The sequence below is a fragment of the Eptesicus fuscus genome, chromosome 4, assembly GCF_027574615.1.
Source record: "Eptesicus fuscus isolate TK198812 chromosome 4, DD_ASM_mEF_20220401, whole genome shotgun sequence".
Classification (NCBI taxonomy): Eukaryota; Metazoa; Chordata; class Mammalia; order Chiroptera; family Vespertilionidae; genus Eptesicus; species Eptesicus fuscus.
Window position 1 is genome coordinate 83,319,364 of NC_072476.1, and position 15,035 is coordinate 83,334,398.

Genomic DNA, 15,035 nt, shown 5'->3' on the forward strand with positions numbered 1-15,035 from the left:
GGGTGTCCTGGATCAGGGTGGGGTTCCCTTGGGGCATGGAGAGGCCTGGGCTAGGGGCCTGTGGTGGTTTGCAGGCCAGCCACGCCCCTGGTGACACAAGCAGAGGCCCTGGTATCTGGAATTTATTTACCTTCTACAGTTGAAACTTTGTAGCCTTTAGCGGAGCCAAGCCTCCTGCTCGATCTGTGGCTGCAGCCATTTCTGTTTGGGTTTGTTTACCTTCTATAATTGAAACTTTGTATCCTTGAGTGGAGGCCTGGGCCCGCCAGAGTGTGTGGAAAGCTTAGCTTCCTCTGTTGCTGGGGAAACCCAAGCCTCCCTTCTGGTAGCCATCTTGGTTGGGGTTAACCTTTTGCACTCGGATGTCGAGTGTGACTCGACACGGTTAGCATTGGTAGCAGCGCGTATGTCGAGCCACACTCGACACGTAGTTTCACCGCGGGGGGAAGGGGGATTTTTGTCTATTTTTCCAGTATCTTTTCTTGTTTTCATTAGCATGAAAGGACAAGTAAAATGTAAATGCCGTCTCAACTGATGCCACCACCTAAGCTTCACCAATGGCATCTTCAAAGGCTATTTGTTTCTAAGACACATCAATCACGTGAAAAAGGTTAGACCAGTACACTAACTTCCAGGGGTAGATTATTATCCACTAACTTAGAGCAACGTTTAGATGGAAAGCTCCATATAATCACACCTCACCCTAACAAAAAACACAAAGATTGTGTTGTTTGTTCTAACAGAAAAGTCAAAGGAGGAAGAAGAGAGACGATTTATATTTGCGAAACATGTGAATGTAAACCAGGTCTTCATGTGGGTGAATGTTTCAAAAAATATCACATCATGAAAAATTATAGAGATTAAAATTACTCTTTGAATGTATCAATAATTTGAAATATAAAAAAATGCAAATAAATAAGTTTGTATGAAAAGAAACTCCAGTTTTTTATTCTACTGCCGTGCTTTGTAAAATCTGGGGTATTTAAAAAATTAAATCCCGAGTAGAATAAAGGAATCGAGAAAAAAGCAAGTGAGTGCAAAGGGTTAATTTGCATACTCACCCTGATTGGCTGATGGGCGTGGCGTGGCTGGTGGGTGTGGCTTATGTAGCGGAGTGATGGTTAATTTGCATATTACTCTTTTATTAGAGAGGATTATTGATTATATTCTCTACACTATAATTTACATTCCTATAACTATTCCATAACTACCAATTTTTACTTCTTAATCCCTTCACCTTTTTTACCCAGCCACCCAAGCCCTCTTTTCTCTGGCAACATCAGTCTGTTCTCTGTATCTATGAGTCTGTTTCTATTCCATTTGTTCATTTATTTTGTTCTTTAGTTTCCACATATAAGTGAAATCATATGGTACTTTCCATCTGTCTTATTTCACATAGCATACTCTACAATAGATTTTCCTTATTTAAGAACATGACCTCCATCTAGTGGACAACATGTGATATTACAGCCTGCAAAGAAAAGTATCAAAGCCCCTAAAATATGCCATATTAAGTATTTTGTGACCTATTAAGATTTTTTCTCTTAATAGGTAATGTTAATTGTTTTAAAATATTTATCAGTATTTTTCTAAACCTTATAGTGGAGAGTCTCTGTTAGTTAAGACTTGCTTAGTGTAATTAGAAAAATATAATAATAAAAAACACAAATTGCTGATTTAGGGGTTGTATTAATATTCACTCAATTGAACGAAGAAAACTAAACTAAAAATTGTACTCCTTTATTTCCTATATTTTTGATAAGGCATAGCAAGGAGGGGATACTCACTTTTTGTGTTTTTTTTTAAATGGAAGAACAGACAAGATTGTGCATGTTCAGGATGGTATGGCTATAGACAATGCAATATACAAATGTTGTATTATATAATAGTTCACTTGAAGCCTATATAATTTTAACCAACTACAGGCCCGGTGCACGAATTCGTGCATGGGTGGGGTCTCTCAGCCTGGCCAGCGATCGGGGCCAATTGGGCCCATCTCGCCCAGTCCCAATAGGGCCGGCCAGCCTGGGGGAGGGACCGCGGGAGGTTGGCAGACCGGCCCAGGGGATGGATTGTGGGAGGTTGGTCGGCCGTGGAAGGTTGGTTGTAGGAGTGCAGTAACCACCGGGGGCAGCTCTTGCAATGAGTGTCTGCCCCCTGGTGGTCAGTACGTGTCATAGCTACCAGCCAGTCATCTGGTCATCCGGTTGTCCGGTTGTAATGGTCGCTTAGGCTTTTATATATATAGATGTCACTTCAATAAATGTAATAAAATTTAAAATAAATAAAACACTTTATATCTTCATTTTCAAGGGAATAAAAATAAATCCTTTTTATGTGTTCACATGATTAAGTAGTCATCCTCATGCATAAGAACTTCCATGACTACTGTCTTAAAACAGAAATCTCCTCCTACTCTCCACCTATTCAGAGGTCTTGCATGTCTTTCAGATGTGTACTCAATGCCTTCAAAAGCCCTCTTTAAATAAAATAATACTCTTTTATAAGACTTTTTGGATATCCCAGCCTGGATTAATCTTATCTTCTTCAATTTTTGTATCTCACTGTGCTCATATTAGGTGCTTAGTAAATGCTTACTTAATTAAGCATATCCACGAAGAGCTTGCCAGAGACCCCTAATATGTCTCTTTAATGATTAGAGGTCCCTTTCCCCTGTGGCCTTCCTCAGGATAGCCAAAATTCCCACATACATGAAGTGGCACCTTTCTAGGTGAAACAAATGTTCCCAGTTTGGGTGTCACAGTTACTAGCACACGTTTGTGGTTTACATAATTATACATTAGCACTGGAAGAACTTCTGAAATAATAGATGATTGAAACCAGTTAGCTTAGTAACTTTGGTCAGTTAACTAACTTTTCTAGGAGCTAGTATTCTTTTCTATAAAATGAGTCTATTCAACTAGATAATCTCTCATTGTCCTTCAAGGTCCAAAGCAATGCATTTATAAAGTGACACAATTCTAAGAAAATGTTAAATTGGAAGACACGTTTGTGACTGGTAAAGCTACATTATGAGTTTTTCCTAGTTTTTTTAATAGGTGGATTGATTTAGAGTCAATATTCTTATTTAATCATAGATTCATAGGTGATTCATGAAACATCCAACCCCTAGCTTTTTCTTCTACTTTGGCTTCTCATATTTGGGTTATAATACTCTTTATTAATAATTCCAATGGATAAAATAAAATAATGTTTTGAAATTAGCTGGCTAATAGTCCGGATAAAGGTTCTACTGAGGAAAATGTTAGTAACAACTAAACTTGAATTTATTTATTTATTTATCTGTTCAGCAATCTTTAACCACATACCTGAGCTATCACCCTCCTCTTGAAAGAACACATGTGTCTTTATTTTAATACTGGTTGGTGTTTGACTAGAAAGCTCTTTGTGGAAAGTTTATCTAAATGTTAAAAACTTGTGTGGTTCTTTTTCCCCTCAACTCTAAAATCTGTATTGCCAAGCACAGTGCCTTTCATTCATTCAGGCATTCATTCAAACCGCTTAGTAATGGTTTCTGAGGTGCTAAGAACACTCAGAGTCTCCATTTTCAGAGAGCTTACAGTCTAGGAATGGAGACCAAGTAGTAAGACCTTCTATTCCTGGTTAATGCTACAGATAAGGAGTGGGAAAGTGTCTAGGGAGCACAAAGAAGGGCATTTCATGCCTTTCAAGCAAAGACTAAATTCTCAAGGATGGATACAATTAGGCAGGTAACTGAAGGTTTGACAGTGATAGCCTGACATGGTGGTTCAATATGAGTGTAGTTGAAATGCCTGATGGAGCAGGGTTGCAATGTTGAGGCTGGGAAAATAGTCAACTGTAATTGAAAATGGATTAATAGGACTCTTCTGTCTAGCCAAGAAATTTGTGCTTTATCCTGAGGACAATAATGAGCTACTTCTGAAAGGGTTTTAATTGATAAATGACATAGATTTATCATTTAAAAAGAATCACTCTTGGTACAGGGTAGAAAATGAATGTAAGAGACAAATTTAAAGGCTGTTATAATAATGTAGGTGAGAGTTGATGGAACCATGGACTCAATATATTGGCAGTGAATGGAGGGAAGTGGCTACAATAGAAATTGATGATTAGATAAGTATAGGTGGAAAGGGAGAAAAGCCAGCCCAGGTTTAGGGAAGCCATGATATTGGGTATATAAGAAGCACTTGTTGAATTGAACCCAAATATTTAGTCAATGACTATGTATGTGTTCTTTTCCTGAAAGGAATTCTGTACTTAGGGGAATTATTCTTTTCAGAATGGTTCCTTTTAACTAGAGTTGAGTTGGGGAATCTTTTTTCTGCCAAGGGCCATTTGAGTATTTGTAACATCATTCGAGGGCCTAAAAAATTATCAACTTAAAAATTAGCCTGCTGTATTTGGTCAAACTTTTAATTAACTCACCACTAATATCTTGGTAGGGCCAGAGCAAATGATTTCGAGGGCCTTATACAGTCCACCGGCCAGATGTTCCCCACCCTTGGTGGAGAGACCTATGTCTTGTATCGAGTTGGTTAACAAAAGTATCAGTATCCCAAAGCTTAGGAAGACAAGAGTATGAGGTCAATGTGTTTCTTTACTTTTGTGTATTGTAGTATTATTATTTTTTAACACCAGGAATCAGCTATAAATTTTCCTACTGTCAATTCCTAAACTGAAATCTCCCTTTACTAAAATGTCAACATGCAAATATTCACTTCAATGCCATTTCTTCTCCTTCCTTTATAGTTTTGATGTGGACAATGGCACATCTGCGGGACGGAGTCCCTTGGATCCCATGACCAGCCCAGGATCTGGGCTAATTCTCCAAGCAAACTTTGTCCACAGTCAACGTCGCGAGTCGTTTCTGTATCGATCCGACAGCGATTATGACCTCTCTCCAAAGTCTATGTCCCGGAACTCCTCCATCGCCAGTGATATGTAAGTACAAGAGTGAGCAAAGAGAAGAGGGAGCTTCTATAGGAAATCAAGTTAGTTTACCTCTAGAGTTGATGATGTCATAAACCAATGATATTCCTTTGCCTGTATCATTCTAGAATTTAGAAAGAATAGTGAGGGAAAACATGCAATCTAAAGATAAATGGTATATTTAACTTGAAGACACTGTCACTCTTGATAAGAAACATTTATTTTCCCACAGATACATTGTCTGGGAAAAGTGAGAGTTAAATTTTTAATGGAAACATTTACACTTAAAACATCTATCTATATAAAAGTCTAAGCGAACGTTCGACTGTTCAACCAGTAGCTATGATGCGCACTGACCACCAGGAGACAGACACTCAATGCACAGGCATGGAAACATGGAACAGACTGATGAATCTCAGAGGGAAGGGGGGCGAGGGGACGGTGGGAAGAGATTAACCAAATATCTTATATGCATACTAGAGGCCCAGTGCATGGGTTTGTGCACCGGTGGGGTCCCTCGGCCTGGCCTGCGGGGATCGGGCCGAAACCAGCAGCCTGACATCTCCTGAGGGGTCCCATATTGCGAGAGGGCACAGGCCAGGCCGAGGGATCCCACTGGTGCACAAATCCGTGCACTGGGCCTCTAGTTAGCTTATATTCACGTTGGTCCTGAGTTTTAGCTACCCATGCATATTTTCTAGAATTTCGAAAAGCTTTAAGCTCAGTTTGAAAAACCCTATGATATTACAGTGCATAGCATTTTTAATATATCTCAATGGATGTGCCATACAGATGTTAGCGCTGGTTTGACAGATCATTCGAGAGGTCTTTGTGGGGGTTTGCTTAAATTAAACAATTTTTGGAATATGAATTGCTAGAGGCAAGCACAGAAAATATTAGACAAACTTAAATATCATTTAAATGATGGTACAGCTTAAAAAATAATTAAAACTGATAAGCAGGTTTGCAGATCAGACACTATTATTAGCTCATTTTCTCAGCACAGTCCAATCCTGTGTTTACTCTCATGTTCTGCAGCTTTCTAAGTTGCAAAGGTTTCTAAATAGGACCTTACTCTCACTCAATACTTGCACTGTCATTTGTGGCAATTCTTCCCTCTGTATGTAGTCATCCCTACTTCCCTCATCTGCATCTAGATATTTATCCAACAACATTATCATTTTCTCATGATACCATCTCAGAAACTCAGTACAGGTGGCAATTCACCTTACAGGGATTAACATATATGAGGCTTTTGAGGGTCTAGGGTTATTCTTGGCATCCTAACAGATCACCAATAGGTCTGAATAGGGCTTTAGAAGTGAAATTGTACTTTCCTCATTTTCACAACATATAGCTGTGGGTTGCCATTTTATTAACACTTGTAAAGTGATAATACAATTAATGCTCTGGTCTCCCTAGGAATGAGCAACTAAACTGCAACCAATTTTTATTCAAATACTGAATTACTAAACTCTTACTGGGTATCTATCCCTGTGTGAAGCATTGCAGAAAGTATACGAAAACCATAAAACAATGTTCTTGATGTCAAATGATGCATAATCTGTGGAATAACAGATCTCAGATCAAATGGTTAGTGGAAAAGACAGTATGTGAGCCCTAATTTGTGTCCTTGTGGACTACAGGGAAAAACATCTCACTGTCTACTTTAATAATGCACAAGTCTATGCTATCTTTCAAAAGATATGCATTTTTCCTTTATTCTTTTTTTTGGAATTAAAAATTCTTCAATAAGTTATATCTCCCTAAAGATCTACATCTGTCCTCTACATTTCTTTACCATGTTGTGTTGCCTTAATATTCTGAAATCTATCTCCCATTCATATTGACCTCTGAAAATCCATTCATTCAAGACTTGAAATGAATACATTCCACTTCCATAAAGTGGAAGGCATGTTGCTAGTTATTAGACGAAGTGCAAAGTGGTTTTCATCTCCTCGCTTTTATCATTTTGTTCTCTGTTCCCTCCTACTCACAGACCTCTCCTTTACCAGCTCCTCTTATCACCCCTTAATAACTGTATTTCCCCAAAGTATAGCCCCTCACCCTCTGGACTCTTCTTTTGAAAGCGCTTTTGTGTATGTATTCACCCATCAGCTTTTGCAGATAACATATTGCTCAGTATCTCTGGCCCTGCAACCTCAGGTGAACTCCAGATCAGATCTGTAGCACTTAAACGCTTTCTGTAAATTTGCACTTTCGTATTCCACTGTGTCTCACAAGCATTAATTAGTACATGTCCATCATTAGTAAGTGAGCTTCAGATCTGTAGCACTTAATTGCATCTGGAAATTTACACTTTTTTTGTTCAACTGTTATGTCACACTCATTAATTAGTACATACAGGTCTACAGTTGCTCTTATAGAAAATAATACAATAATTAATAAATTATAATATAAGAATAAACGCTGTTTTGTGTACTCACAACTGTAAACCTATTTTTGCCCATTATTTATCATTAATTCCTTATATTAACGGTGTCCGCTCTTCTTCATCCCAAAACAACTTCCTTTTTCCAATGGCTCTATTTCTGTTACTTTTATCCCACTTTCTTGGGTTTGAAATTTAAGACATTTAGTCATTCACTTACACATAATTAACAGACTTATGACCTTTATAATAAAGTGCAGTAACACCTTCTGTGAGGCATTTACTAAACTATGGAAGCAGAGAGAAGTAGGAGAGTTTGCCATCCAGGGAAAACCAGGATAAAGGAGCAACGTTTGCATAACATGAAGCAACAGAAATCATGGCTCAGTTAAGGAATGACAGTCTGGTTGGTGTGAGTAGGGAACTGTGACAGAAGAGAGACTATTTGAATACAGTGTATGGGACCTAAAAGCCATGACGGTTTGTAGCTGGGTTTGGCATAGTCACATTCTTACTTTTATTGCCTTCTGATTAACATATTGTTGAATGATTACATATCAAAGTTATGCAGGAAAGTGGATCATGTTGAAATCCACAGAAAAAAAGAAGGTTAAATATGAAGGAGGCTCAGATCAAGGGACTGGTGATGGGATAAAAAGGCTGGTCCAGATGCAAAGGGCTTACAGAATGGGGTGTTTGTGGGATGTGTGTGTGTGTTGGGGCACAGCCAGAGGAGAAGGAGAATGAAAGGAAATGCTCTTGATGATTTTATATGTGTTGTTCTAGTTATGCTTCCTTATTAAGAAAACCCCTTAGAAATTTCAAATTCAACAGTACCAGTGAAGGTTTGTGATTATTTATTTGAATGAAATATTTTGGAAAAAACTTGACATGCTCTTTAAGTTGAAATATAACCATTTAATTTATTGAGAAAGTGAGAAGGGAAATATCACTTCCTAATAGACAGGATGTCACCACCTTATTATTTATAAATAGGTACTCATTACATAGCTGAGGCACAAGGAGAAAATAAGATGCATGATGGTCGTAATAGTAATCATAGATCCGTTACATGCATATGCCACCCTGCACTTCTCCAAGTACCTTCACATCTGCTCTCTCATTTGGCACTTTTCACAGTCCCATGGATAGGGACACTCGTTACGTCATTTTACAGATGAGAGATCTAAGGTCCTGAGAGCTTAACCTTTTTAAAAACATACAACAAACACTTTGATGGTTTCTAGAAGAACATTATTTTGATGAGGCCACTTAAGCAAAGCGCTAAGCACCATTGCAGGAAAACTGCTGAGGAACAGAAGTACCTGCTGACCAAATACATTGACCAAATTAGTTAGTCGGCATTGTGAATGATTGGTTTTCATTTATATTTTAAGAATAAAATAAGATAATAGCTCAGATTGATCAGAGAAGAAATAAAGAAAATATGTGGCCAACTCTTGGAAATATATATATGTAACTCTACAGGACTAGGCTAAACTCAGTATCTAAAAATCTTACATACGGCAGAGGAGAAGTTCCTGGCAGCTTCTGCTCAGAAGATTGTCATATCATTTGCTAAATGTTTTCCCAACTGAGGGGTGTATTCCTTGGCTGCATTTTTAATGAGTATCATTTTCTTACACATTTAGCCATTATTGATAGCACCTAATTTATGCCAGTGTATTGTTTGAGGCACTATAGATCCATGAAAACAAGATACAAGTTTTGTTTGGATCATGCATTTCTGTCTTTTTTTTTTTAAGCAATTTAAAAATAGAAATTTATTTTTGTATAAATCTCTATTTCCACTTACACATCAATCACTTTAAATATTTGCTTGTCAGTGTTAGATCCTTAGTGCATTGTTCTTAATGCATTCTGTATTGTTTCCGAAGCCATATAAGGAAAGTTAATCACACTGCCAGAACAATTATGTGATGTGTTTCTTGACATAAGATATGCTGGGGAGTATTAAATCCTCCTCCCTACATCCCTGCAATATGAGACATAAAGATGTGCTTCACAAATCCGGCGAAAGAGAGCCTTCAGAAAAACCAAGTCAGGAATAGCAGACACGGGGCTTTGAGGGCCTGGTCAGATGTGCTGAAGAAACATCCCCACTGATTCCATCTGCTTATGGCCGTTCCTCTCAGGCTTTGTGTCAGCTTTCCTTAAGGGTCTTGAGACTTCAGAGTTTTTCTTAACCTAGATTGAAAAACTAACTTGCTGTCACTGACTACTACAGGTATGTCTAAACATACGTAAGGCATTAGTTCCTCCTTTCCTCTCATCGAACGCAGACAAGTTAGAAGCAGAAAGAGAAAGAACAGCTTGCACCTCAGCAAATGTGGGAGGCTGCACTGTGACAGGAAATCACTTACGCAATTCAGTGAAGGACTTTGTCTCCTAGCAAATGTTACAAATGATCCGAAGACCATTGTTTCACTTCCAGAGAGAACACGCCTGCCTGCAGATCGCATGTTTCCATGTCTAATATCCATGCCCGCTTTGAGACTTAGAGAAGTTCAAATTAAATTTGTTATTTCCACCATGGCCAGTTTTGTTTCTTTGGCTGGTTATTTTTTTTTATTTGATTGTTTTTCGTTTTTGGTGGGGGTTTTGGGGGGATGGGGGTTTGTTTTGTTTTCAGAAAAATCAGAACACAAGCATTCTGATTTATATGTTACCTAAAGGTCTCTTGGGTGATTTTTTTAAAGTACATTAAAGTACTTTAAATTTTTAAAGTACATAAAATTTTCATCTAATCATGGCTATTTCCAATTGTGAATATATTTTTACAGAAGCTAAAAAGAAGGCAGTTGATAAAAAGAACTCTTACATTAAATCATGGAGTTGATTTCATGTATTGACTGCACACTTTTGGGGTTATTTATTACTATTATTTTTATTATTGTCTTTTCTTGGAAGAGATCTAACTGAAGTTTTGTAAAGATTGTTCAAGAGCTGCGCAGCTCAACACGATAGCCATTAGTCACATGTGGCTTCTTAATTTAAGTGAATTAACATTAAATAAAAGAATAAAACAGTTCTTCACTTGCACCAGCCACATTCAAGTGCTAAGTGGCCGCATGTGGCTGGTGGATAATGTATTGGACAACACGGAGAGTGTTTCCGTCATTGCAGAAATTGCTGTGGGCAGTGCTGCTTTAGAGTCTAGAATATGTATTACTCTGTGGCTTCAGCATAGCTGAATCCATGTGAGGATGCAGAAAGCAGCATGGAGGGGTGGAAACTACAGTATTGTAAAGCCTGCATTTAAATCCAGCTACACTGTGCATTTCCATGCCTTAGGATTTCATGACTCAGTAAGTCCTTATCCAGGAGACTGAGCAGGGGTTACTAACTGCTCACCTTTGTAAGTAAAGGACTCTAACAAGAAAATTTCCATCAACATACACAATCACTTTATAAATAAAAAATAAAGGGTATATTCTCAGAATAAAAGCGTTTTCCAAAAGAATTTAGCTTTTTTAAAACCTCACTCCATGGTCCCTGTTTGTTCTCTCTTTGGTGCAGACCAATGCACGTGCGGTTGGGCAAGTACCAGGTCTCAGCGTGGCATTGGAAACCAATGAACTCTACCACCGGCCAAGGGCACCACCAAGGAGACTTTAGCTCCCAGAGCCTAGTTCCTTATCTTAACAGGAATACGAGCATCTATTTAATGCAGAGCCCTCAGAATTAAATACCGTGTATCAGTAGAGCTCAGTGTCTGGTACATAGTAGACATGCATATACGAATTGCGCTCACACTCGCTACTCTCTACTTGATCATGTGCGTCCTTTTAATCTACCAAATCTTTCTACCACATAAGGATCTTTAAAACATTATTGTACTAGCTACTCATAAATCTTCTCCCCAGGAGCCCATCCTGGAGACAGAGAGAACAGGGCCACTGATGCTAAGAATGGGCCTGTGACATAAAGTAAACTGTGAAAGAGCCTGGTCCTAGGGCACAGAGTGAGGGCACTTGTGAATGCTTGCTGTGTACTCAGCCCTTCCCCCTTCCTCCTTCCCCTCCATGGAAGTCAGCACTCAAAGCTCTGTGGACAAGCACCGGTGCCATCAACACTTCTGGAAGTCAGTTGTGTTGGCTTTTAGTAAATAAAATGACTAAATGTGTTTAGTGAGTGTGTCTACACACATGTACAAGGCAGGTTTTTTTAACTTAAATTTTATATTGTTGACACTATTTCAAATGTCCCCCATTTCCTCCACACTTTGCCCACCTCCACCCAGCCCCCCAACCTTGGCCCTCACCTTGTTGTCTGTGTCCGTGGGCTATGCATATGTTCTTTGGCTAATTCCTTTACCTTCCTTTATCCAGCCCCCACCTTCACTCCCCTCCCCTCTGGCATTTGTCAGTCTGTTCCATGTATCCGTGCCTCTGGTTCTATTTTGTTCACCAGTTTATTTTGTTCATTACATTCTTTTTGAAATTAGAAAGTATTTTTATACATACTTTTGAAAACAAATTGTCTTTCGTGCCATCATATAACTGACACACTTGAGGGCACTTATGGACATCATAAACCTTCTCTAACAAAGCCTAAATTTTTATTTTATGACAAGTAAAGAACAAATTACCCTATAGACTAGAGAATTTTTTGCTTATGTTGCATTAACTCCGATTCAATTTGCTTTGTCATCGGTATATGTGATATGAGCACACATGGGCCAAAATTCAGGGGTCTTGTTTTAGGATTTTTTTGGCCAACATCAGGCCAGTCTTTAATTTTTAAATTGTTAATAAGAAGTGAGCAAATTATTTAAATTTCAGAAGACTAAATAACTTCTAAGGTCATATCTATTTCTAAAGTTATATGATTTTTTTGGTTTTTAATTTTTTAAGACTTTACTTTTTAGAGCAGATTTAGATTCAGAGTACATTATGTTAGGTATTTGTTTATTTCAGGTCTGTACTTTAATGAACAGGGAAGTGGAGACTGGTGAGTAGGTATGGCTAATTCTTCGGTGTTGTCTAATAGCTTAGGCACCTGGAAACATTTTATGTACATATCAAAAATGAGAATGTACTTCTTTCCCTATAATTCTAAAAGAGGTAGATCAAGGGTAGAATTAATAAATGGGTGATAGTTTTGAGTCTAAGGAAAGAAAGACACCAGGATTTCCAAATACCAATTTTCCGTATGTTTACCAATTCCCTAATCCTATTGACAAACTCAGAGGCGAACTTCTTTCTAGTTTTATAGCAATAGAATGAAGCACAGAAGATCAAAAAGTTTTCGCAAGATTGGATTTAGAAAGTAAGCCTCAACCCGTGGTTCCTCTTCAATGCGCTGGTTCATAAGACCACTTGTCATGCTGAAATTCGTGGTGCGTGGTATTCAGAGGCAGCAGCTGCTTTGTGCCACTAATGCTCTTAGTATCATAGGATTGGGGTTCTTTGCTCAGGAACGTGTAAACTTTCTTCTAATTAATTGCATCTCCTTTTCCTTCTGGTTTGGTGAAGATAAAGCATGGAAAGGTTTCTGGGTCCCAATGAGGTCTCTGTAAGAGGGTTTGCCTTTGGATTTTCCTCCTTTAGTTTTTCCCAACGTTTCTGGCTTCTTATTGCAGAAAGAGTCAGGATAGAAAAATAGAGTAGTCGATGATATACAAATAGGAGAAGGATGGCCAAAGGCAGAGGGATTTTTCTTGACTCCAGGATCATTCCACTTTGGAAAAACGTAAGATTCAATAGCACACTTTAAGCCTTCTTCTATTCCCCTTCGTCAAGTAGTGCTGGCTCAGACTCACTCAGCAAGAAGTTGGCAAGAAAAGGACATAGTGCATAACCTGCCTTTTACTGAGAAATTTGCTACTGACATGCTAGAAATAATCTTACTGTTACCAACATGAGACAATCGATGTATCTGGCAAACACAACTTCTGGGTAATGCAAGTTCTTCTTGCTGAGCATAGGGGAGAAGCAGCCCCCCTCAAACCGGGGCTGGAGGAGGTGACTGTTTCAGCCCATGGGAACCAGGGCAGGTGACTAAGCACCTCCTTCCACACGTGAAACTAGAGACCCGCATGGCACTGACTCTGCTGTGACTGTTGCCAGAGTACCACTTTCCTCATCACATATGTCTATACACTCATACACACCACGTACATGCATTAACATGCACATGCATACATGCATTAACTTGCACGTGCATGCACACATACACACATTAACATGCATACTCACACACACAGACAATGTCAAAGCTTTATTTATGAGCCCACCCCCCACCCTCACTCTTTCCCCGCCTGTCCCTATAAGTACTCCAGTTCTTAAAAGAAGCAATTTTTTCCTAAAGCATACCCCAGTTGCTTTTTTAAAAAGTTTGTTGTTGTTATGTTTGTTTGTTTGTTTTCATTTAAGTGAAAGATAATGTTGTTTAATCTTCTCCAGAAAAGTCATGTCACCGGGAAATACAATTTCAGGTCTCTAGGCAATGATCACTGTGCAAATTTGAATCTAGCGTCTCCCCAGTTATAGGAATTTCTAACAGTCTCTTCCCATTTTCGGAAGCAGCAATATTCTTATTGTGTGGTATTATAATCCCTTCTAATACTTCAATTATCTAGGTTTCCTTTTTTAAAATGTTCCTTGTTGGGAAAATTGCTTAAGTGCAGCATTTCAGAGTCATTTTCTATCATAGGTTTTTTTGTTGTGTATATTTATTCAATTCATTAAAACTCACACATATTTTAAGCCAAATTGTATATAATAGCAGAATGATCTTCTATGAATCTTAACTACCAAATCTGATATTCTATTATGATAAGCAAATTGTAGGATACAATTAAAATATGCTTATATTTATTTTCTTCCATATACAAAATAATATATATTTTGCATGCATTATTATACTTGTGACAGTGGGCCTGATAAGACATCTTAATACTGAGGTGCAGACACAGACAAGGTTTTAAAATTATATATTCAGTACATAGTCAAAGATAATGTAAGCATTACATAATTTTAAAGGAAAAGGATATAGTATATAACCTGCCCTTTGGTGAGAATATTTGTCACTGAAATGCTAGAAATAATTTTACTGTTACTAAAATGAGACAATTGAGATATTTGGGCAAAAAAACAATTTCTGGATAATTCAAAAGAGTAAAATATCTTCACAAAAATTATAACTGTCTCTATGCTTTGACAAAAAAAGAAAGCACGACTGATAAATTATTTTAAATATTATGTATTCTAAATACATCTATAGTGCTGGGGAATGAAATACAACCAAAGAAAGAATTAAGTGTTTTAAAAGTCATTCACGCCCTTTTGGGCTTAGAGTGATTCAAACCAATGTTATTCATGTAAAAAATTAGAAAACTTATTTCCAGAGATTAATTCCCATGGATGATGTGCCTTGGTCAAGATGACTTAATTCTTAGAAAATAAACTTTGCAGTCAGGCAATTGCAAAGAATAAAATGGAAGAAAAGAGTGTGCCTTGGGAAAATATCTAGATTTCATATTACCCTAATTTTGGCTATCTGAATAAACTCTATCAAGAATAGGTGCCCCTCAAAAAAACGTTAATTTTGAAACTAAGGGGGTGCAAAATAAGACAGGTTTCCTTTAAATTGTGTTCCAACCTTTTTCTGCTTTTTCCTTTCCCACACTCTGAATTTCAAGATCTCTGTGTAATTTGATGACGACCATAACAACTGGTCCAATTAT

At 37.9% G+C, this 15,035-nt stretch overlaps 1 protein-coding gene across 1 annotated transcript in view; it reads left to right on the forward strand.

Moving 5' to 3' along the window:
* Positions 1–15,035, forward strand: part of LOC129148874 (cAMP-specific 3',5'-cyclic phosphodiesterase 4D-like) — a 500,245-nt gene that overhangs the window by 463,436 nt on the left and 21,774 nt on the right. Inside the window, exon 2 of the mRNA XM_054715235.1 lies at positions 4,753–4,944. Coding sequence (XP_054571210.1) covers positions 4,753–4,944 — 192 coding nt within the window. The remainder of the gene's footprint in view (positions 1–4,752; positions 4,945–15,035) is intronic.